General features: G+C 43.2%; 1 protein-coding gene across 4 annotated transcripts in view; it reads left to right on the top strand.

Annotated features, from left to right (window-relative positions):
* Window positions 1–6,300: 6,300 nt before the first annotated feature.
* The window catches only part of LOC1276505 (heme transporter FLVCR2), a 37,973-nt gene continuing 19,164 nt past the window's right edge, over window positions 6,301–25,109 (top strand). The window contains exons 1-6 of one of the 4 annotated variants that reach the window (XM_061663499.1): window positions 6,301–6,391; window positions 6,901–7,761; window positions 17,761–18,947; window positions 19,589–19,703; window positions 22,450–22,552; window positions 24,496–24,720. In XM_061663499.1, coding sequence (XP_061519483.1) covers window positions 18,806–18,947; window positions 19,589–19,703; window positions 22,450–22,552; window positions 24,496–24,720 — 585 coding nt within the window. In that variant the 5' untranslated portion in view covers window positions 6,301–6,391; window positions 6,901–7,761; window positions 17,761–18,805. Of the gene's footprint in view, window positions 6,392–6,694; window positions 7,762–17,760; window positions 18,948–19,588; window positions 19,704–22,449; window positions 22,553–24,495; window positions 24,721–25,109 lie in introns of all 4 variants that reach the window. The other 3 variants (XM_061663502.1, XM_061663503.1, XM_061663500.1) reach the window with 3 other exon arrangements.

The following is a 25,109-nucleotide window of genomic DNA, read 5'->3' as shown; positions in this document are numbered from 1 at the left end:
TCCAAAAACCTTCCAACCCGGGGACCGGGTTGCCGTTTTTCCCTCGCTCGCTCGCGCCGCGGTACGATCGCGCGGTACGATTGGCGATAGGGTAGGGATGTGAGCTTGCGGCTGCTGGTCTGGTGTCAGTGTTTTGGGCAGGGCAAGACGGTTTATTACCGAGCCTGGATGCGAAAAAGATGATATGGCACTGTTAGTACTGCCGTGTGTTTGCCGTATGTAGAGCAGATAGCGCTGTATTGGTGAAGGGTACCAAGTTTTTTGGGGGAAGATAACACAGCAGCACAACCTTACTAGTAGCGGGCGACGAAGCGTTTTGTTCTACATGTGCCTCGCTCTAAGAGTGCGAATGCAAACAAGAGAAATGAACCGTTCCGCTTTGCCTGGAGGTGACGCCGTTGGTAAGCAAAGCTAGTCCGTTAAGCGGCACCTGATAGAATGGGAGAAATGAGAAATCCACCACAGACACGGTCAGGCCAGCAACAACCATTAGTACATTCCCGAGCAATTAGGCAAAGGTAAAGGCATTTGGCCCGATTGCTAGGTCTCCTCTCTCTCTCTCTCTCTCTTGCTTGCTTCGCTCCCTTTCCCCCGTCAACCGCATTGTTTCAACATGGTCACGGCCACTCGACGGCCTGTGTACAGCATGTAGTTAATCATGTACCGCTGTGTATCGCAGCCCTTCCACACACGCGCACATTCTCTCTCTCTCTCTCCGCGTGCTGTGCAAATAAGATGATGCTTTACATCTTCTCAGCGTGAAGATGTAGTTAAATGCCTGTGAGCGGGTGTGTGTGCGTGTGTGTCAGGTAGTATTAGGTTAATAGTATCTGCGTGTTATTGGATTAGCTGTACACAGCACTTCCACACTCTCTATCCCTTTGCACCCCTATCCTTCGCTCACGTGCACCACTGACACTTAACCGACTTTTCCAAGCTCTAACGATGACGTGATCGTATGGTTGTTGTTGTTTTGGGGAAGAGAAGCGTGCAAAACGCAGCACGAAACGATCCGTGAAAGTGAATTGTAAATCACTTTTTTGGGGTGGATGGGGAGGAGGGTTGGTTGGTTGGTTTAATTTTTACGTTACATCAGGTGGATTTCGATGGTTTGAAGCTGTACCCTTTGGATGGATGACAATATTGGGTGTAAAGGAATGCCGATAACACTTACTTTTCGGGGTTTGATAATGATTTTTGTCAGAGGTTTTACGAGGGAAACTAAAGATCACAAACAGTAGGTACAACTAGACGCGATTTAATCAAATGTTTCCAAGTTTTTGGTAACTCGATACTCTCTTTTAGTGTATCGTAGGATGATTGATGTTATTTATTACCTTTGATAAATGAATAAAGGGTAAAATGGAATTATTTGAGTTCAAAGTAGCTCAAATTTATCAAAATGCAACTATCTGCAACAATACATTAGGAAAATTAATTACTTGCCTGGGTTGAATCTATTCAACCGGTTCAAATATATTTGGAACATAGTTGAGAGCCTTGGGAAAATTACAAAAATCTTGAATAATTCCAGTGAGCATTGAACTATGGGATAGAAACGTGCTAAATAAGAAGCCTTTTATAATGAAAGTAACTTTTGATAAATTAAGCAATAGTTCATTATGTATTGACATTTTATTGAAACATCAAACCACTCAACATCTGTTAAATGATAAAAATAAAGTACGCAATAAACTACCCTGAAAACTATGTCACTTAAACAGAATTGAGCAGTAACACTCGGCCTAAATGTTTCCTCAATAACTGTGCCGTAACAGCGATTAAGAAGAATAGCTTACACAATTCTTTGAAACCTCCCCGTCGGGCGAAAGGTCGATTCTTGAGCTTCAATTAAAAATTCCAAAACAATTAAACATAACCCATAACTGGGTACAACGAGCAACAACAAGAAAATCGCCACAAACACACTCACACACCCACACAAAAGCACGCAATGATGAATTCCTACATCATAAACTATTAAGTTTACAGCCGGCACATTAAAGGCCGGCGCGGAAAATTAAATCAAAAGCGGGATACATCATCATTATCAGCATGACGGCGACCCTTTCCCTTTGCGCGCAGCTTTTCAGGGTTACTGTCGGGCGAGGACGGATGCAAGCTGGCTTGTAAGCTTAACGACTGCTCCAGCACACCGGGCGACAGATTGTGTATTGTGTCTCCCCCGGAGAACGTCCGTAGATGAGACGTGGGAAAGTAAATTGCCCAAGGCACCCCCGAAGGTGGGAGAATCAATTACAATGGGTGGAACAAACACAACAAAAAAAAGCACGAACGGAACGACGGTCGAACGCAAATTAGCCTTACGCGATGCGTGTGCTGACTGAGTTGACGCAGCAGGGAGAAGCGCAAAGATTCTGATAAGAGCACACGATAGCAACAGCCTGTGAGTTGTCGGCGAGTTTTTGTGTGCGTTGTAGCCCTTTACTTAGCAAAAGGTTGTGCGTCCTGTACGTAGGGTTTAATCTCGCGCTACTAATCAATCGGTGCCGTTGATTATGAGGCAAAATGGAGCGTTAGTTTTTCGTATCCGTTTTCGCTCTCGTCCACCGTGAGGCGGGTTGTTGGGCATAAAAAGCTCTCCCTTAGCTGAGCTTAGCATCCAATTTGAAGTCCACAATCGATGTGCAATGCCCGCTGAAACTGAAGCACCTAAAGTGGGTGGCAGGGTTATGGCATCGTGCAATGAAACGTACCCTAATTGGCTATGTGTGTGTGGCGAAGTAGCGGTGTAGTGGCGATTTTTCTTTCATCTTACCACCCCTTTTTGCTGGGGTCGCTTTTCTTTCAAGCTAATAGAGCGAGAGAAGGAAAAAAGCATAGCTTTGTTTTTGGCGCGTTTTCACAAATTCCACTCAACGTCACTTACTGGGCGAAGGTGATTTTAAACAGTGATGGGACACATCACGCTTACGCAAAGCTGGCACATACATTCACACTCAACCGACCGTGATGGACTTCCCCGAACACGGAATTCAATCTCACGTAAGACACACGAGGAATTTATTGTATGAGTGCCGTATGATTTAAAATTTATAATTTATTTCGATCGCTTTAGACTTTTAAAATACCAAAAAGGGTCATAAATATTGCCTAAAACTAGGCGCCAAACAGTAACCGATCGCTTCTTTAAAACTCGGTATAAAACATACCCACCTACCTTTTTCATTTTCGTATAAATTAAGCAGAAGGTGTGAAGTAATGTTTACGTCTTGTAATTCGCCCATCATTCAGCTGTGTGTCAAACACAAGCCCCGCATGGATAGCGCCGCCATCACCATGGTAACCGTGGCGCAAAGTTTCACTCTCTTTTGCTGCTCCGCTGCCGTTCCGATTGGCACGAGTGAGTACGGAGCGTCAGGCTCAGCTCATCTCATCTCACTGCGCTCCGCTCCGAAGTCCGTTCAGGCGCGCGTAATTGGCAGTGGTCACGTGGTTGTTTTGTGGCGTAGCTCTGCGCTTATCGCACGCCGGCGTTGTGATTACGCGCACTATGCGCTCCTGGTAGCGATGTTGAACGAGAGAAAATACACTATATAGCGCTGTAAGACCTTGATTAGCAGCTCCGAGTGTGTGCGTGTGTATTTGTTGGGGGTCTGCCTCATGCACGTGTGTAAACAGTTTCATATGGGGGAGAGAACAAAGCTTTCGCTTGTAGCGGATGATGAGGGAGGCTGACAACGGGCTACAAATTTAACACAAACTGAGAAACGTGTAATAACAAAAAGGGCGAGAAGGGAGTCAAGGGCTCCGAACGGGTGTTGAGTACGTTGATCTAAAAATAGAAAAAAAGGATCGAGCTGTTTGTTGTTTTGCTGATAGTAGATTGAAAACTTAAAAGCTTCAGTGGGGTAATGTTACGTTTAATGTAATACAAATACACATCTCGCCAGACTTTTGAGGAATTTTGTGAACGGAACTCAACGGAACAGTATTGATCGTCTTCAAAGCTCTAAAGTTTTCAATCTACCCACCGGTACGCAAACACGTACACCGCCAACGGGAGATATTTTTGATTGAATTTCAAATCGCACGGATTTGTTTTGCCCACCCAAAAAAAAAAATGAGCAAAAACATGTCACTTGTAACCCTGAAATGCGACCTAAACCGGGCAAAAAAAAGAAAGGAAAGCTCCAAAGACGAGCAAAACGTTCATTTCCCAACCGATGGCAAAAGGGGATGTAACCATCCGATGACGAGATTTATGAGACTCATAAATAGACGAGGATGTTCAACAGCTTAAGCCATGGCATGGATATGGGTACCGTAGACTTTAACATTGGCGCTGCAACTCGAGGCGGTTGTTTTTCGCGCGCACGTTCCAATTCGTACGTACTGGCATGTTGTTTTATGATTTGCTTTGCTCGCGAGAGGTTGTATTTTCGTAGCATAATGGGTTATATCGTTAAGGGGCCTGGTAGATATTTGTCCGGGGGCTTTGGCGGAATGTGTGTAACGCACCGAAGTTGGCGCCATATGGAAGCGAAGGGTAATAAAATAAAGCGATTGGTTTGTTGTGTTTGTCGAAGTCAAGTGGTTGGTACTAATTGTGTTGTAGAGCATTCATTTAGAAGCTACAGAGTTAGGGGATTTGAACACAAGCTTTGGGAGTGTGATGAGCATGAAACCGCTGGACCTTGTAGTATAGTTTAAACAAGATATTTTATGATAAAGAGTTCCCTACAGATATATAAAATATTATTAACTTCAGAATTAAAATCAAGTTACTAACAAATCTTTACAAAAAATAGAATCAACTAAAACCTTATTCAATCAAACCGATTTAAATATTTTTCCAGGAATATGTAAGAAAGCATAGAAAAGAATAATTTAATTGAAAGGAGCAACACATCTGACTGCGAACAAACAATTCCACCGCTCTGCCAAATTCCCACACTCCCGGTGCCGAAATCACGCGAAACTCATTAAGAAGTTTGCCGATTTCATGACGTAAGCAACCCCTTGCTGGTTCGAACCGTACACGAAGCAATGGCTCCCCACCAGGCGAGCCACCCAGCAGGATATTATGTCCTTGGAAATAAAAATAAATTATCATAGTCCTTGGGCTAGGTAGTCCTTTAGGTAGGCTTCTTCCCCTCTGGCCCAAACAAACAACCCCGCCTGTTAGCATCCCCTGCGTCGACGTCGCTGCAAAAAGTGCCAACCATCTTCGGCGTCAGGGAACAGTCTCCCCTCGAGCCAGCCAGTCGGTTATGTTGTTCGATTTGTGTGGGAAAATTTTTACCAACCGCTCGACACCAGCGGCCAGGCCAGCAGGAGCACACGCAGCACTGTAGCTCCCGGTGTGGTGTGGTAAGCCATCGACAGTGGCGGGATATTTTTATTCGCTTTATTTTTAGCCCACACACGCACACATGCCTGCTAGCATAAAATAGAGAGACACACAGCTTCCGCTTTCGGTCACGTTTTAATGTGTAAGTAGGAGCGTGTGTGTGTTTTATGTTTCAGGAAGCATTTGTCGACTAGCTGGATGAATGAAATAGAGCAGTTTCAAAAGAAAAAAAAGGAAGAGTTTTCTGTACATGCTTTCCCTTGGCGCAGAACTTCCGCGTGTGTGTGTTTGTCTGTATTTTTGTTGAAGTGGAGAGAAAGAGAGAATTTGCCGTTCCCGAATAAACACGTGACAGGTCGAACGGTGAGTCAGACGACACAGATCCGCCACAAATTCGCCACCATGGTCGATGGCCCGACGAGAGCGATGCATCGCAGCTGCGCATGGTCCGTACGCAGCATGAAGCGGTTTCGGACACGGGGTAGGAACATAATCTCAGTCACTGTTGATATCAGCTTCCGTGTTCTGTTCAGTCTGCATCAAGATGCACGTTTTAGAGTGGCTTTAATTTGGTGAAAAACACGTTTTAATTTGATTTTTCCTTCGCACGCAAAGTGAAACGTGAGCGTGCTGTTACGCAGATTGCATACCCTGCGGGCGGTTTTGTTGTGAACCGGTTAGCAGACGGCAGTCCGTCTGTACGGCTTGCTCACTGCAGTGAGCAGAAAGTGAGTGTTTCAAGTGATGCTGTGACGAAACAAAGCTCCTAAAGAGGAGAAGCCTTTCTTCCGCTTTTGTCTATATTTTTTGTATATTTATTTAAGAGAGATTTCCTCGAGTCCTGTTGATTACACTCACAAAGCGGTCGCCCTGCCTTCAACAGATGGTGAGTGAGGAGTGAGATGAGCAAGTGAATCCACGGTGTGCCGTACCCCGGTTTTAGAACAACTCTCGGGTATCGACTCTCGGCGTGTGATAAGAACGAACCGTACACCGAACGGGCCCAGCATTCGACTGTTTGCCTTCGTTCAGTTCGGTTTAGCAGCCAAAGCAGCAAGGCCGTTCGAATACCGGAGGGTGGGTGTACCAGTGTACTTCCCCGGCTCGGTTGAGGGATTTCCGTCCGTCCGTTCCGAAAAAGGGTTACCACCGGTTGTTGTGCCATAAGCGTGTTTGGAAATTGGAAATCCAGCAACTCAGTCACCTTCGAACGGTCAACCGGTGCGCACGTGCTTGAGCATTTGTATCGGTCTGCGCGGTGTTTTATATCTTCCCCACCTCTGCTACGAGCAAAACGTGTCCACCGGGGCCGGGTGTATCAGTCTGATAGTGCGCTATTAAAAGTGTTTTTGTTTCTTCTTCTAATTGCGTGTGTGTCAGCGGTTTGACGTTTGAAAATTTGTTGCAATAAAATTGCACCTGCTGTGGCTGCTGTGTGTAGGACAGGCTAGAGCACCTTGTAACAAAAAAAAACACACACACACGCGCGAGGCAGGTGTGTGGATGTAAACGGTTAAGCTTTGAAAAGCGAAAGCACACACTCCAGTACTCGGTGTGACAGATAGTGAAGTGTTTTGTCGTTTCAGTTCCACAACAGAACCGCAGAGGTGCCAGGTGCATTGTGATCTGTTTTACAATTCTTTACAGTGATTTCTAAGCACGCGTTTGTGTGTTTGAATTTAAATAAGTTGCTTATTTAGCTTAGCGAAACTTTAACGTGACCTTTCCCGCCGGCGTTAACAGTGCTTGGTGGATGTGCGACGGCGTTTAATACGGGGCCAATCACCACCGATTACTTCATTTACGCACTCATCAACTAAGCCCATCGCGACAGCCGCACATCAGCGGGCCGTCGGGCTGTGGTAACGCTGATAAGCGCAATATCGGAATCGAATGATTCCGCAACAATTACCATCAGCTGTGGAGTAGCCCTCGCCCTCCCATCTTCCCCCGGCTCTATCCCTCGCCAAGTCGTTGGTTGCTGATACTGTTTAGGGCTATTGCTCTAGTGCCGCTCCGCGGAGGGTTAAAGTGTGCTGTGCTGTCGGCCCTTCAAGTACGCGTGATCGTGCAACAAAAGCGTGCGGAAGTGAATAACCCTGGCCGTGCAATAGTGTATTTGTTTGATATTGAGTAGCTGTGTTTAAGCGTGCGTGTGCGTGTGTGTGCGTGTGCGGTTCAGCCACGCGGTTCACTTGCGTGCTACGAGCGGGCTAAAGGCACGCACCGAAAAACACAAAACAAAAACAAACCCGCGCACACCGAAGCTACCCGGTCGGACTGCCGTTGGAACAGGGTGAACCGGTTCACCTGGGTGAATCCCACCCGAACGTGTGGTGCGGTCACTGCATCTCTCACCTGCCTGTCGCCGTGGAAGAGCTTTGCGGTTTTTGGGTTTTGGCTTTCGTGCAAGGCGTATGTGTGTGACGGCGCACACACGTTCCAATGTAAGTTTTGTGTAATGAAAACAAAAGTAGTTCTGGTAAGCCATTAGAAAAGGGGATTGTTGGTAATGGGAGTTTGTACAGGTGGTTTATGGCTGGTGTTGTTTGTAGAAGTGGGTTGTATTTGTATTTGTAAGCTTACACAGAATCGTTAGATCACACTATGAGCTTAGATCTTGCTTATAGCAATGTACAAGTTTATTATTTGTATTTTGTATTTGCATATCGAGTATATCATTTCCTACATCTTCTCATAACGAAATAGAAAAGAAAATAATAATTTCTAAGTAAAAGAATTACTAAAGATTCTTTACTCAAAGGAATATATTTAATTGAAACATTGGATTACTAAAAATCTAATTTGGATACTAAAACTAAGAAAAATTCTGTCTAAATCATCTAAACTCTTGAACTACAAAAATATATAAAGTAAATAATTCCGTCAAGAATGTTGAAAGATTATTAGCAAAGTTTTGAATTTAATAAACTAAAGTGTGATATTACACATGTTTCATGTAATCTGTGTGTCTTTGAAAGCGTTTTGTTAGTGTAATTGGTGTTGCTCACTGTAGGCATTCGTTATTGAATAGAGAAAAGGGGATTTTCCGCAACGTAAATTACTATGATTGCTATTGTGTAAATCACAAAAGCTGTGTTGTTTATATTCTATCGACATTTGAACACATGGTGTGAACTCTTCACATGTTTAATTTATTTCTGTAGGTACTTGAACAAATAAAACCACGCGGTTAAACAGTGTATAACAAGCACGTGCATTTCTTGCATTGTCAAAGTCTTCGCTTTTGTGAGATCTAGTGATTTTTAAGTGGAAATAGAAAATGAGATTCTATTTTCAAACTTTTAATCGGAAAATGGCAAAAATAATTAAATATTGTATTCAAGGTATAATTTATCTAGATCTTCATGATTTAGCTCTCTATTTTTATTCAAAAATCAATCATATTTATCAATACATAAAGAACAATAGTAGCAAGTGATTATAAAAATGCAATCTAAGGTACTTTTTTAAAATATTGCCTTATAGAAGGCAATATTTAAATAAATAACGCTCATTATACTGTGATTAACAAACAAAACACGTGATTCATTGTGAAAAAGCGACTGCTTCTATAAAACAAGGTTCACTTAAACACTCAAAAACCCGCTGCACAACTACCGGATACCTTCAAATTGCCCCTAGCGAAATGCAATCACGGCATGAAAACAATTTAGATTCACAATCTAACAGCACCACTAGACCCTTGCGGTGTGAATACCATTTGCGGCAGCTATCACGAGCTCTGTGTCACAGACAAAGCTTCCCCTGTGTGTTCGTTTTGTTTTCATCGTCGTCTTCTTCTTCTTCTGCTAGTCAAATCATGCTGATCATGAACGGGTCATGAATCACTTCCACTGATGGACACTGAGGAGGAGACGTAGGAGGCACAAGAAGCTGTGACCGTAACAGCAATGATTTAATAAGTAATGGGGTGGCGAGCCGAGGGCATTTGTGTATCGCATTAGGAACAATTATCAAATTATGGGTAAGGCAGGTTGCTCTGTTTGAGCAAAAGATTAAAGCACCGGTATTTTACAAGCTAAAATGGTGTCGCTTATTAGCATAAGAAGATTTGTATAAGCGGAAAGATAAGTCTTCTGCAGCAAAATTCAACAAACAGCGTTATTTTCAAGCACATGTTTTCAATTATACCATAAACAGATTGTCCTCGTCGGTTTAATTAATACCAATGCAGCCGTCGGCACAAGTACACACGCGTGACTGTTTAGTATCTGATTTTATCCCAACCACCCAGTTGCACCACTATCCATCATCTATCCCCACGCTGTACATTGTGGTTACAGGGCAGTGAGAAAAAGCTTCAAAACAAGATGCATTTACCAATCATCCATTTGGTATTGGTGTGTTCTCTAGCCGTAATCGATCTTTAACCGTGACAATGTACGTGACATTGCGGTCTTGATCGGCGGCCGAGCAGCAGCAGCAACAGCAGCAGCATGTCCTCCGAGCCGGGTGGAATCGATTTGTTTTGGGAAAGGCTAAAAATAAATCTCAATTTCACGCTGGTGTTTTTCTGACAGCATTCTCTTTTGGTTTTAAGGCAAGAAAAACGATTCTCTATGACTAGCGGCATACATCAATTCAAACACGCAAGTATGCTGGAAGCTTTTAGGGGAAATTATATGTAATGTTTGTCATTATTGGCACATTAAAAGCAAGCACATGACATTGTCATCAGCTATCGCTTTTCAATTAGAGCGACCACCATTGCCACTTTGTTGCATGCAAATGTGCATTCGCGTGCAGTGTCAATCATTGATGACAGTTGCTGCTGGTTAGCTTATGCATATTGATATCAGCTGCGACAACATTATATAAAGAAATAGTAGCGAATGAATTGCAATTGAGTCGTTTGAAAGCTCGTTGCCTCTATTTACCTTAAACGGGTGACATTAATTTAACACGAGACTGCTTTAGCTTCTAAGCTCTAATCCACCAGCACAGGGAAAACATTGAAACGAGAATTGAAATAAAACCATTGTTTAAGAGCAGTAGGATATATAAAACGGGCAAATCCTACCCGATTTCTGGTGCTGCTCGGTGTATAATCTCTGGCATTGCTTCCACTTCCCACAGTGCTTGAATCATACCGCCTTCCCTCGATTCACCCCTTCGTTCACGTTCATATCAGTACGCTTTAGTCTCACCCCTTACCGTACGGTAGACTGTACCAACAAACACGACCACGACCAATTGGTTTCAATTCGTTGGACTACCCCGCACAGATAATCGGGCGTACCGTAATCAGACCATTTTATGGTGCGCTCTCCGATTACGACTTTCTCAAGGGGAAGGGGGAGGGGTAGAACAAATCACAAGGGCAGCATAGCACCCCTCGTACACACACACAAACACATACATACAGAACCATCCAAGGTCTAGGTGAAATAATTTCGAAACTTACGCCCTTCTCCACACTTGTTTTCATTTCCAGTCCAGGAATGTCAATCGCCAACACCTTCCGCAAACTTTCGGTGCAATTTCCATTACACAGGAAGCTTTGCAATGGCATTTTATAGCCACAATTGTGATGCTGTGGGGAGGGCCAAAGACGGAGCAAAAAAACTTTAAATCATCCTATAAAGTGCGCACGTTGGCTTTATTGCTCGACTGTTTAATTTACGATTACAACAAAATTTGGCACAATTTATCTTTTTGCAAGGCTCGTTACAGACACACATACTCACACGTACGTGGTTATATGGGATAGCAAACAGGCGGAAAAGTAATTACTCACCAAGCGGGACACGACAACGGGGCGTTAAATTTTAAACGAAAAGAAAACAAACAAAGTTCCGCATTAACTTTTCCTACACTCCACAACCTCGCCGGAGGCCGATCACTGTTGTGCTGCAACATTCATTCATCACTCAAGAACAACAATCCGATAAAATGAATTTTTCTTCCGCGCTATCGCATCGGGAATGTAATGAAAAATAGCCTAAATCAATAATTTAGCCAGCTTTGGCGTGCGCTGCCTGGGTCCATCAAGGTAACGACGTACCTTCTCGTGGAGGTGTTTGCAGAACGTAAAACGGTGATAAATTACAAATTGCAAATTGTTCTTCGTCCAGCGGTTTTCTCCGTTGGCTCGTGGATGGGGCCATTATTTTTTGGATTATATTTACACCGCCATCGCCAAGTGATTGTTGTCACCAAGAAGAAAGCCACGGACCCCAGGGTAGTCGTTTTCAGGATATTGGTGCTTGGACAGGATATTTGCACCGCGTCAGCGGAAGGTTGATCTAAATTTTTGACAAAACAAATCGACAAAAAAGCAGTAAAATAACCGAGAGTCAAACACACAAACCGGGCTTCACCATCGATCACCAGTCGTTCGTGCTGAGAGGCTTAAAATGAAGGCAGAGGCTGCCAGGCTGGGCATCAGCTAACCCGGGACGTTCACAAATCCCGCAGCCAGTGTGAACCGGCAAGGGCAAGAGTATTATTAATTTTCGCTCCATTTCCACTGCACGGCGGAAACGGTTCGCGAAACGATCGCTTCAGTGTTGGCATTTTTATGACAGACCGGGTCTTTGCCATTGGCATCATCATTTGCCGCGACACCGTGTGCGACTGCTGGGACTGTCAGTTTCAGAAGTTTCGCCCCAAAACAAACCCCCACACTGGGGAAGGCAGTGCACAGTGACAACAGTGAGCCTTAAGGTGGGTCGGTACGGTATAATAAACTTTATTCCCGTCTGTTCGTCTCTTTAGGAATTTTAATCGAAAGGGAAATGAAACCGATTTGCGTTTGTTGTTTAAATTTTGTAGCAATATCGTTTGCCCGTTTAGAGACGATAGAGTTTGCAGGTTTGACATAACCATAATCACTGTCATTCAAATCGTGAAACTTTATGTACACCCGTGCGAAGGTTTGTCTTTGGAGAAGAATCATAATAAATTGAATTTAGGTTGAGGTAGGTCTGTTTGATATAATTGTGATTATAATTGAGTTTCGCTTGAGCTCTCTTGAAATTTTCAGTTATGGAATAGCGCTACAGCTGGTAGGTGGGAATTTTAATTTAAATTTAACATAATTTTTCTCACTAAAATGTCCTTTTACACATTTTTTTTCAATCCTTGTCTGATCTGATGTGCCTGATGTGTCTGATTTGCTTAATATCCCATGGAAGTCCTGGAATTCATCTCAATCTGTAAGACTAATTGAATAACTTCAGGCGTATAAATTGAATTTTAAGGATTTTAATTTAAATGCTATTGACGACCCTACTATTTATCATTCAATAAAGCAGGTTGCATCGGCAAATTAAGCGATTGTCATTATCATCACAAGCTCAATTACAGCTTCCACGAAATGGAGATACAGCTCTGTTTGTGCGTTATTTCCCCTATTTCTCTTTAAGTCCTTTGAAATGTGATGAAATCCTTTCACTACAGCGTAATTCTACGTAAACCAACTTAATTAAAACGATTGCATCAAAGGCATGTCAAAGGCCGGGATAGTACAATCTGCAATGCAATAATGAAAGGCGAGAGAATGTTTGTTTGGTGGTTTTTTACTGACAGCATGGATATCAATTTGGCTTTTCTGTAATACACTTCCGGCCGTTTTGCATCGCCGCCATGCCTACAGGGACGGAGAGTTTACAACATTAAACCGCTTTTCCTGTGTTTATTCAGAACAATACACTCAGGGGATGAGTGAAAAGCAGCAGGGAGTGTTCGAACTGCTCCCATTGACGTCAGCAAACGTTTGAAGTGGTCTGGTTACAGCTTGTTATGCAAATATTTTGAAACCATCGCACAAGTTTGGTGCCTCTACTTCGCATAAATACCGCGAAACTGTGACCATTATTTTTCGGGTTCCACGTTGAACAGCGTTCGAAAGCATGACCGTGAATAAATCAAGCGATAAAACGGAGTGCGAAGAAGCAAAAGAGTAGTACAACAGAGAGAAAAAGAAAACTGGCATGAATGGTTGAAGGGAAAACAAATTTTATGAGTTTGTGACATTGTTACTCGGTGAGCATGAATCAATCAAACTCAATCAAGTTACATGGAAAATCAGTCAACATCTGAAGATAGGTCAAAGCAGCTCAGCCATTTCAGCCGTCGTTTATTTAATCATCATTAAAATTCCATTACAAAGAACAATTTTTCAGCGCTATATTTAGTACAACGACAAGGAGCAACGAATGGTAGAAGTCTCAAGGACAAAACACAAAACTTTTTCCTATCTTCCTCGCACAAGGAAAAGGTTACGAGCAGTAAATAAATCTTGCTACGGAAAGGCCTCCCGTGCCACTGCCATCGATCGTCGGAGCACACTGAACCAAGCGGAAACGTTAACCGTAGCCCGTGCGGAGCTGAGATCTTGCGGGATGAAAAATGAAATGTAATTCGTTATGTCTTTCCTGTGGGACACAAGTGGAAAACTTGTTTCTGTGCGAGCTGATTGCTTTGTGCAAGAGCTTTCCACTTGCGTCCACTGCCGTATTTATCGATCATTTCTCATGCGCTCTGTGTGTGTTTTGGTCGGTTGGACCGACGAAGAGGACAAGAGCAAGGCTGCTGTCCATTGGGAAATAAATATTATACCATGGAGGCGATTTGATTTAAAACGGATCATAATTAAGAATGGAGCGTGAACAATGGTGTTAATTTGGTTTTGCTAGGAAATAGACGAATCAGTTTACTTTTTCTTTTGCTCGAAAAAGGAAGGGAAATTTGCATTCCAGGCAGGACTTGTCTAGAATACGTTCTTATCAAATAGAATGTACAATCTCGTTTCGTCCCAGGAAAGAATGTCTAAGCAAAACAGGGTAGCATCCGTTCTAAAAAAATCATTTTTGCATTTTTAAACAGCATAGTTAGTGTGAAGATTATCTCCACACAAAAGATGATACGCTTCCAGCTGAGGTAAGCTGCCAACCATGGCCGAAACCATCCTTCGATCATCCTCAGTGGAGACGCTTGGATAGCGTCTGAAGAAAAGCTGCACGAAGCAACGCAAGATCAAAAGCAATCTTCGTGAAGGATTTTTGCCACGCAAAAGTATACCCACAAACAAGCCTTATTTGTGAAAAGTGGTAGGAGAGACAGAAAAGAAACAGGATGAAAAGTAGCTATTCAACAGAGCCTGCCAAGAGAGGGACGAGGACGTTTGGTTGGCGGTTTGTGTTTTTTTTCTCCTCTTTATCCAACCACAAGGAAGAGGAGCGCGCTCTTGCGGTTAGAACGTCCTGCTCGCGTTTCAACTTTCCAATAAACTATGTCAAGGGAATGTGGTGGCGAAGCTCACTCGCATCGTTCAAGCACACTTGCTCCGTTGCCTTAAAGTTGCCAGCTGCAGCCGAAAATGTGCTCCTGTACAGTGGGGACGCCGCGGGCGCGTTAAGAAGCGCTTGCTAACTAAGGCAAGAAGGACTTTGTGTGTGTGGATGAATACAATGCCGATGCGGAAGTGAACAATAACAGAAACACAAATCACTCCCACAAACCTTCCACGATTAATCTTCCCAATGTTTGTGATACTTTGAATAGAATTGGTTTGATTTAGAAAGCGTCGTACTCTTTGGGAGGTATTATTTGCTGTGTGATGGATAGTTGTGTCTTGGGAATCATCTTCATCGGGAGGAATATTTAACAGCAGCGAGTCGAAAACAAATTCACGCGTTTTCTTACTCGCTGTATGCTGTGGCGATTGTAATTTAAATGCGGTGCTTGATACCAACGATCGTCGTCCCACTTACCGGTGCGGTGATAAATAGTGCAAAAAAGCACTCTAGCGAGAAAGAAAACAAAGTTTGTCAAGAAAGTATGGGTGAGGAAAGCCGATGGCTGAGTGTAGCCGGGAGAATGGTGAGCTAATTTGAAAATAACATTCTTTTGCCGGGCCTGAAAGTGATGTTTTCGAGGATTTTCGTGGATTTTTAGAGAGAGAGACCAGAGATGCTGGCGGGTTAAGAATGTTTGCTGTCGCTTTGACAACATGCTCAGCGATTTCTTTAGCATAATAGCTAGACTGTGAGAAGAGCTAGAATTATGCGTTGGATTAGAGACCACTTGTGCTAATTGAGTTTCAAAAGTTGAATATTTGTTGTCAAAAAAGCAAAATTTCCTTATTTACTTTTACGCTCACTTGGTTTGTCAGAGATTCAGAGAAGTAAAATTTATTTATTTTGTAAGTATTTTTTACTCTCAAAACCCCTCCCTAAAATTCATTTTAGCAAACCCTTCGTGAAGCATATTTTAACGCTAGTGCAACCGTTGCACATCATAAACCTTCACATCTTATCACTTGAACCCCGCTAAGCCACGCACACAATGATTTTGTCACGATGTAGCAATAGCAACTGGGAGCCCTTTGGTGTGGAATTTCATAGCAAAAATAAACTTGCATCTATAGTACATCGTTTGTGCTGATGTTCAACCATTTGATTCTAAAAATTCCAACGTAATGTTACATTCTCACTCCTGCAATTGCTATGTTTGGCTTTGGAGATATAAACGCGCGATTCCTCTTATCACTTTCGTTACCTTGTAGCGGATTGAAGCGTTGGTCTCCCATAAACGTTTAATTGATATTATATACCGCTATCGGGAGACTTGAAAGCGACACTGCCACGTGGTACGCTCTGTATCGTACCATATTTTACTTTTATCTTAAAGGGGAGATTTAATTATTGTTACTCTTATCGCACGCTGCATTTATGTCTTTGCATTCGTAGGAGCAAGATGATCGGTGTCTATCACTAAAGTTACAAAGTGCTAAGTGGGACAATAACTTTCGTTCCCAAAAAAAAACTGATTCATACTTTAACGTTCTTTACCTCTGTTTGCTCTAGTTCTTTGCCAAGAAGCTAAATCTAAGCATTGTTGAGCATTGTTGACTCTAAACCATACCAAGTCACCGACTGAAATCATGCTAGCAAGTCGGGAAGGCGCGGTTTATTTGCTCCTCATCCAAAAGTTGCACCCAAAAATAGGAGGACACCCTCTAGACATTTTTCAACAGTCTAACAGCAGCTACCGTTTTTTTTTATTTCTAGAAAGAAAAGCCAAAGTTCTTATTTGATTTAAAATTGAAAAACTTTCACTTCTCTGGTCACGCCGGGAAGGGCCAGGGACCAGCAATGTCTTCTACTAATAGTTCCAACGAGTCTTGTGGTCTTGTGTAAGAAGTTGCGCTCTAGATGCTCAACCGAAGACAAATATCCTTCAACGACACAGCTGTTGACAGCGCACAGCACTAAAACAGCCAAGACGTGATGACAATTTCATTAGATTTTTCCTTCACACCATGCAGAGCGGGTGCACCATGGTGGTGAGAGAGTTTATCACAAAAAAGTAGCCCGCACGTCGGGGCGTACAGCTAGAATTTGGGGTGCCCCCAAAAATACTTATCATCGTTAAAAAATGCACTATCGTTCGTTGTAATTATGGCACGGTGCTGCACGGGAAATTGGCTCGCGTACTGCTTGTGTGTGTGTGTAATCGAGTTACGGTGCACAAGGCAAGCACAAATCCTTAAAACGTATACCATTGGGCTTCTTTCTCAAACGGATCACGTGAAAGCAATTGCACTTGCGAATGGCGGGACACGTGCCACGCGATTGCTCAAATTACAGCGACACTAATGGTCGGTAGCAGCAGCAACAGCTCCAAGCGGCGTTGTGAAGCGTGCAACATTACACTTTTTGGGCTGTTCTTTTTTATATGTGTCGAAAAAGGAGCCTTCTTACGAAAGGTGTTTTTCCCTGACAGGAAGGAAGAACACAAATTGCTCAACAGTCATTGCATAGGGACAATCTAGAAAAGTATAAAATATCTGTTTACGTGAGACCGGGCATCGGTGATAACGGAAGTAGTCTTCACCGGGGGAATATCGCGACCGTTGCTCGAACGTGGGATAGCATGAAGTGTTTCGGGGCTTAGTTACTTTGGTTGTTGCAGTTTTTCCGCGCTGTTTCGTAAGGATTATGTTACGATGTTCGCCATTGTTGGCTGCAGTTTAAGCAAGCGAAAAGGATTTATTACTTCGTACTTTGGGTGAAGAAGTGGCAGTCCAATGGCTTAATCGTGATCATGGCGCTTGAAAACTGATTTTGTGATAAGCTCCCGAATAAAGCAGTGATGTTGTTCATCCTATCTTTGTATGGAACGATTTTATTAAAATTATAACAAATTATGAAAAAGAAACGTATTTATTTATTAAAATATGCTTGAGATGTTTCACACATTTGGTGCCGTGACCGGGATATAACATTGATACCAATTATTACAAAGAGATAATCATGGGTTTTTATTTGGGAAACTTTTGAGATTATTGTGTAATTTATACAAAGAACTATTTTTTCATCATTTTTACCCTCATCTTCCCAACGCAACCTCACATCCTGTTGTCCCAAAATCAGTCTCTAACAGGCAATTGCTTTGTGTATTCTCTTCCTTTACAGACGTTACAACGATAATCTACTTTGCATCCTGTAAACCAGCATCATCTCTTTGCACCACCGAGAGGCAAATCCATTAGCAGACCTGCAGCACTCCTCTCCCAAATCCCACCCTTAGGGAGTTCATTTTGCAGGCTAAATGCAGCGAGCAATTTCCACCGAATTGAAAACATCACCTCGTCACTCAGACTGCAGCTTCCAAAAATAGAATCCCGGCTCTGCCCGTGGTACCGGCGCATTACGAGGATTAGCACCGGCAAACTCTTGCACACGAGCATGCTCCACCGTGCTCCGAGACGCTCGACGTACAAACAGCCCACCTAACGAGGTGCCTGCAGAACCGGCGCAACGAGGGAAACAAATCAATAGATTTGTTTCATTATTAATAAGCCGGATCCGGAGTCGCAACGGTGTAAGTTGCGCGGCCCATATAGCGCGGCGAGGCGTGAATATTATTCCCCAACCCCCATCTGTGGGATGGCTGATCGATAAGGCTGAAGAAGATATTGATTGCGGAAAACGGATACGTGTGCCAATGAGTGCGAGAAGCAGCAAATGCGGAAACGTGGCTCGATTTAATTCGCACGAAAAAGATGTATTAAGCATCGCACAATAAAAGACACATTCCGTTGCGGAAACTGGTGCTCAAACTGGGAGTGTGTAAGAGGAGTGGTGAAGAAAGGCGCGAAAAAAACGTTTTTATAACGAAATGTAACATGACAATAAATCCAGTACCTTACTACTACTTTTAATATTGCTCTTGCAAAACCTGTCTACCGCACACCAGAGCCGGTACGAACGGATATCGATACGAAAGAGAGAGGTCACGAGTTGACAGTTTATAAAACTGAAGCTCAACGAACAGAACAACGTATGGCGTAAGACTAAACTTATCCACCGAAAAAAGCAGCATAAAAAGCCATAGTGTTAAGAGATCAAGAGAGAAAGTAAGAGAGAGTAAGAGACAAATCGGGGGCAAAAGTTTTGATAAGTAGAAAAGTCATCATCATCATCGTCGGGAATCCTTCCTTTTTTGCCACATTTCGCAATGGATCTGAAACATTCCAACGTGCCGGAAGTGACGGTCGTCGCTGACGCGTACATGCCGGGCAGCAAGTCGTCGGATCTGATCAAACCGCCGGCAACCAATGGATCGAATGCGACACTCGACAAACCGGCCCTACCAGCGGGTAAGTTTTGGTTTCCTTTTAGCTATAATGCTTTAGGATTTATTTGAAGTAGGTTCTGAAAGTATCGATGTTACACGGTGAGCTCGTTTTGGGAGTGGTTGTGTGTATTATAGGTTTTATACGTTTATACATCGAACCTACACCAAATAGTCTCACTTTTCAAACCAAGTAAGTTCAAAATTGTGTATGGTAAAGCAAGTAAATCAATCCACATAAATAGCTGTTTGCTGTATTCTTATTTGTCGCCAAATCTTTGTTATTTTCATACCTTCAATCAGTTCCATTTGAGGAATTACGCGAAGTGTTTTTATTGCTTATTGATACCCTCAATTCGAATTGAAAACTCCCAAAAGACACTACAGGTCCCTTGTGGTGGATATGAGTATATTTTATTGTTCTTGCATATTGCAGCTTCCAAACACATCCGTAAGTGAGTTTGTGGAAATACGCGTTCTATAAGGATAACAAAACGAACGAATATAAACTAACATTGGCGGACCATTCATCGTTTGCAGCATTATCACGTTCATTCCATAAGTCACACACATGCACACATACTACAAACCAAAGTCAACGCCAGATGTCAGCAGGTCGTTAAAGTAATGCTTCCACTTCCCCGTTTTACACTTGCCCTTTCGCAGGTGAGTTCCGGATGTATAGCCGGCGCTGGCTAGTACTGGCCATCTTCGTGATGTATTCTGCCTCGAATGCGCTGCAGTGGATCCAGTACAGTATCATCGCAAATATCGTGCAGCGGTAAGTGAAGCAAAGCAAGCAATATCGACCGTTCCCGTGTTCCAGAGCTGACCTTTAAAAAGATATTTCCCTGCCTCGGCTTCGTTAGCCTTGTTCGGGGAGACACTTCCCTTTTCGACAATGTGGACTCCTGTGTAAAGAAGCAGATAGTTCTTTTAATTTTGTTGGTTCGTTTGGGTGGGTTATTCACTCGCAATTCCAGCGTGCTTCAAGACTCTTGAGATTTATCCACCTCATCCACCGGGAAGCGGAGATATTCTTCCCAGCCATCGAGCAGAACAAGTACAAAGTACCAGGCGTTCCCATCGGTGAATGGTTGACCCTCGCGTGGAAGTTTGCTTGAGCACCGTCTTTCTGTGTCAACGAGTGAACGAAGAGTCGGGAACCATATAATGTTTACCTTTTCGCTTTACAAAAAGGCTCAAGATTGCCCTTTTCCAAATACCGACACATACTCCCCTTTGGGATGCGTTTCCCACGTCAAACCTGGTGGCAAACCATCTCCGATCGCGTTCTGTTCCGCGTGGAATAGGAAAAATGGTTTATAGAAAAAAGGCAAACAACAAACACAGCAAACATCCAAACCAAATAGAAAAAGCTACTTCAAATCTTGATAGTATCTATGGGAATGGGAAAGGTGTCCTCCGGAAACGGGACCGTCACCCATGATGGGTTTCGATTGCATTGATCAACCGACACATCTGCCGGTGCTATCTTAAGACGCGCTTGGGTGAGTGGTTTCGCACTTCCAAAAGAGGATGAAAAATAAGCAAGAAGAAGAAGAATAAAAAAAAACGTATACAGAACAGGGTGTTTGGTCGCGTTAAAAGATAAGCTTTCGAACGTGAGAAGGAATTTTAAATAAAAGCTTCACACCGGTGTGCGACACCATCGAAATTGGCGTCCCTCTTGCGAGGTGAAAAGTGTGCTGTGAAAATTCACCTTTCAGCTTCAGCCGACCGGTCCTGGTATTGGACCCTTGTTGTATCGCCGCACTGAACTATCCCTGCTCACGTAGGGCGTAGGGTCACAATCGGTTGTCTTTTCATTTTTTTTTCTTGCAAAATTTTCGAAAGGAAAAATGTGTTTTTTATGCTTCGATCCATCGGATCGTGCCAAGAAGAATAACATTTACACACGAATTAGGAATGGAGCAGCCGAAGAATTGGTGGGTGGAGCGCAAATAGCTTGCACGTGTTGCCGGAAGCGGATTGGAAAAGGAAGCAACAACAATGTTGGATCTATGTATGTGGAGGGTCATGGTTTGCGAACACACAAGCAAACGGTGAGAATAATTCACATTCCAGTTTAATAGATTTGCTTTGAAACGACAAACACAATAAGGCACAAGGGCAAAGGATGAGAAAAGGGATGAGCATCTCGTTTATCATACCGTTTTGCCGGTACAGAATTGTTTGCCGTTTCTGTTTAAGGTTAACTGTTTAACGATGATCCTATTTGATGTTAAAGTTTGTTGAAAATATGTTTATTCAAATAGCACAGACGAAAATTCAACAAAGCGTCTATTAACCGCCGCCTAAATGTATGCAATGGTGTTATTAAAGCAAGAGTGGTATAAATTTTGTTTATCCTTTTGGGACTGTGTTAATCGATTAAAATGGTTTTTTCAGTATAATGGTAAAATTAATCCAGTATCAATAGATTAGTTAATGATAAATCAATAAAAATATATTAAATGATTATTACATCAGCTCCCGGATTCAGTTAATTTGGTCTTTAAATTGCGTGAAATCCATTACCAAATCACAACTTAATAACAATGATCAAACCGTTTAATCAATTCATGTAATTCACCGATAGAGCAAATTTAATCCTCTTTATGAGTAGCTCTCTAATTAGCCCATCGACTCTAAGCCCTCCCACAGCTGCACACGATAGTAGAAAACGGGTTTAGACGGTTCTATTTCCGTTAGCCGGATACCGGAAAGGTCATTGGGCTGGACGGGCAATAACTTTCGCGCAAACACTGATTGCATGGCATTCGGTTTAGTCCCTTCCCTTCCCAACCGACACGCACAGGCAAAACCAATTTTAAGGTCACTATCGCACACATCAAACGACCCTACCGGTCGTTTTAAACGGAAGCCGGGGTTATCATTCGAGCGGGAGTCGTCGACGAAACGGGGTAAATATATGAGCTTGGGTTTTTGTTTACCGGTTTGCATTCCACCCCAGGACAGCACGACGGTTGGTTCGATGAAACTCGATTTATGAAGCAATTTTCCACCGGATCAGTACCAATCGAACCGGCCCCCTCTCAATCGATGCCCATTTAACATTGCCTTGTCTACTTCAGTTAACTGGATTGTCATTCCCTGCGACCCGCTTTATAAATCAGATTAAGGGACGGTGGAGAGTTGACTTCCTGCAGAGCACGATGCATTACTGGAGCTAATGGTAAACGGGGAACAATTGCGTTCTCCTCTAGATGACCTTTGCACGCATTTCAGCCACAGACGTGCGGTTTTTAATTAAAACTCTATAATCCTGCCGGTGAACGGTGAACGAAAAACCACAGCATCCACATATATACCCACAGCAAACCATGCAAATGTAATTACCAATGTCGGCTTTTTCCATTTCATTTACGCATACCTGATGGCTGACGTGTAACCGCAACGGAATGTGGACCACCGCACGCAAATCTTGGACACCAAACTTTGGACACATTTGTCACCTGCACCTTGCAAAACTTGGAAATGCATTTCAACGCCCTGCGAAACAGATACTACAACATCACCAGCACCTGGGTCGACTGGACGTCGATGATATTCATGATCCTGTACATTCCGCTCATCTTTCCGGCCAGCTGGATTCTGGATAAATTGGTAAGTTGTTGTTGCTCCAGCTCCTGCTTCAAATCGCCCTATTTCGCACAGGCGGCACGGTACATTTGATGTGCCCAAACAGCCGAGAGTGGTTTAAATTTTATTACACTTTTATTAGGCATGCAAATAGCCTAATGGGGAGCTGGGAGAAAGCGGCTTTGCCTCGTTATTCGGGCATTGGGAGGAATAGTTTTATATTGGAACCGTTCCACCGTTCCCACCGCTCCCTACGCTTGTGCGTTACAATTCCGCGAAATCAATTATGGAGCAGCATTCTCGTGAACATGCACCAACCAATGAAGGAGAAAATTTGGTTTTCCTGTTACACGTTACCGCTGCAGCGATGATGCTGATGATGGTAGCTGATGAGGTTTGAATTTTTCGGGGTTGAAAGCACCATAACATGCATTTTCAATTAGAACTTTTACGAAACCGTTTGGATGAGGTTGCGTTGAGGTTGGCGCGTTAATTAAATTCGAGCAATTTCTAGCGGTTAGCATGCTTTTTATGAGATTATTTAAATGGAAAATTGTGTTTTGTGTTTGCGCAAAAACATTCAAAAGCTTCATTTTATTGCTTGTACATTTAAATGTAAAGCTTTCAAACCGTATTTCAAACTATAAAATTATAATATTTCTCAAACTTTTTACACTAACAAAGTTCCAAATTGGAATCCAAAACAGTCAAACAGCATCAGCTAAAATAAGTCTCTTGTCCGCATTCCACGCAATATCCCCATTTGTGTCGGACTTGTCGAAAGGAAACTTATCCTCTGCCTACATTGTCAGACAACGCGGTCCTTCCTGTATCTCGTATCAATATTACTACCATTCGGCAGCACTGAATGCTTTCCGCTCGAACACAGTGTCCCCCACGCTGCTTATCTGCCGGTCAAAATGTCGAATGCAAATAAATGCATACCGTGTGCTGCAAACACTTTGCTTTACAACCAGCAACACCATCCCACACAAAGCATACCTAGCATATCTAGAAACTAAACCTAGACACTTACACTTACTCCCGTTTGCGTTGCGACTGGCTGACAGCCGCCACTTGCACTGTCCTGGAGGAACTGTTTCCTCATTTATTTTCATGAGATAACATCTGTCTCTCAGTGAGTGAGCAGGGCAGTGTCTGCGTGGCCATTCTTCCTCTGTTCGATGGTAGAGTTATTTGTTTAAATCTCGCTTGCCCGTGCCGGTTTTGTGTAGCTTTTACTTTTCAGTGCAAGCCCCAGAAGTTTCAGTTCACAAGTGTGGTTACTATTGAAATCATGCTGAATGGACCGAGCGGAAAAGGTTGGACTTTTTATTCTACGTACTCGAGCTCCACGAGGCCACACGAGGGAAAGCGACATTTTTGTAGTGGAAAATGTTCTGCTTACCGCAGAGCTGTTGTATGCCGGAGAAGGAAAAAAATCCACGCCGGCAAGCATTTTTCATTGCAGCTGTGGTCGGAATATGAATTTGTGTGCACAGTGGGTGAATTATTGTGAAAAGAAAAAACATTATATTAGGGCTTTTTGTGTAGAATTACACATAAATTATGGATTCCAAAGAATGTTCTCAACTAGTTTTTCTATATTATTTCCTATACGCAGCATTAGACGAGATTGCACAAGCTTTTTCAATTCAACCGAAGGTTACATTGGACATTTAATGTACTTTTAAAATGAATTCTTATTAAAATGATAATTATTCACATCTGTCCTTTTCGTAACGCAACATACCGCAGTGCCACAATTGTGCCAACGTAACGGGAATCATTACAGCTGTAACTATGTAAATCCTTTCCATTTCCGTAGTTCCAACCCATAGGAGTAAGGAAAATTTGCCTACCGAATCGAAAAGACAAACGTCCACGTCGGCACCAATTGCTGCTACTGTTGCTGTAGTTCAGATGAAACATTTCATTACTGGAGTTTTGTTTTTTCCTTTTTCCAGGGGCTACGAATTGCTGCCATCAGCGGTGTGCTCGGTACGTGTATCGGTGCCTGGGTCAAGTGTTTCTCCGTCAGCCCGGACCTGTTCTGGGTGGGCTTCGTCGGCCAGTCGATAGTGGCCGCCTCGCAGGTGTTTATCCTGTCGCTGCCGGCCAAGGTAGCGGCCGTCTGGTTCGGACCGGATCAGGTGTCGTCGGCCTGCAGCATCGGCGTGTTCGGTAATCAGGTAAGTGCTGGGTATTCGGCAGTGTTTCCAAGGAGGATTATTGCAACAGTCTCAACCACAACAGTCTGCCCAAGCTAATGAACTTTTGGTAGCGTCGAACTGCCTCGGGGGCACCCATATTTACAAGCAAGCTTTTTCCTCGTAAGCTTTCAGCTAAATCCTTCCTTCCCAGTTCTCCCCGGTAGAATTTGTCGAAAAACTTTCTCCATTTGGTCACACACCGATGCAACTGACTGCACGCGTATCGTATCCTTTTTATCTTCTTTTCGTTATTGCTCGTCTGAGCACGAATCCTCAAGCTTCTTATTTTATTAGAAACCATCAACCATTAAAATGTGTCTTGCATAGTGGGAATAAGCCACATCACGCTACTCCGTAGCGCTTAACTT

This window comes from Anopheles gambiae, chromosome 2 (genome assembly GCF_943734735.2).
Source record: "Anopheles gambiae chromosome 2, idAnoGambNW_F1_1, whole genome shotgun sequence".
Lineage (NCBI taxonomy): Eukaryota > Metazoa > Arthropoda > Insecta > Diptera > Culicidae > Anopheles > Anopheles gambiae.
This window is presented reverse-complemented; position numbering and strand designations above follow the sequence as displayed.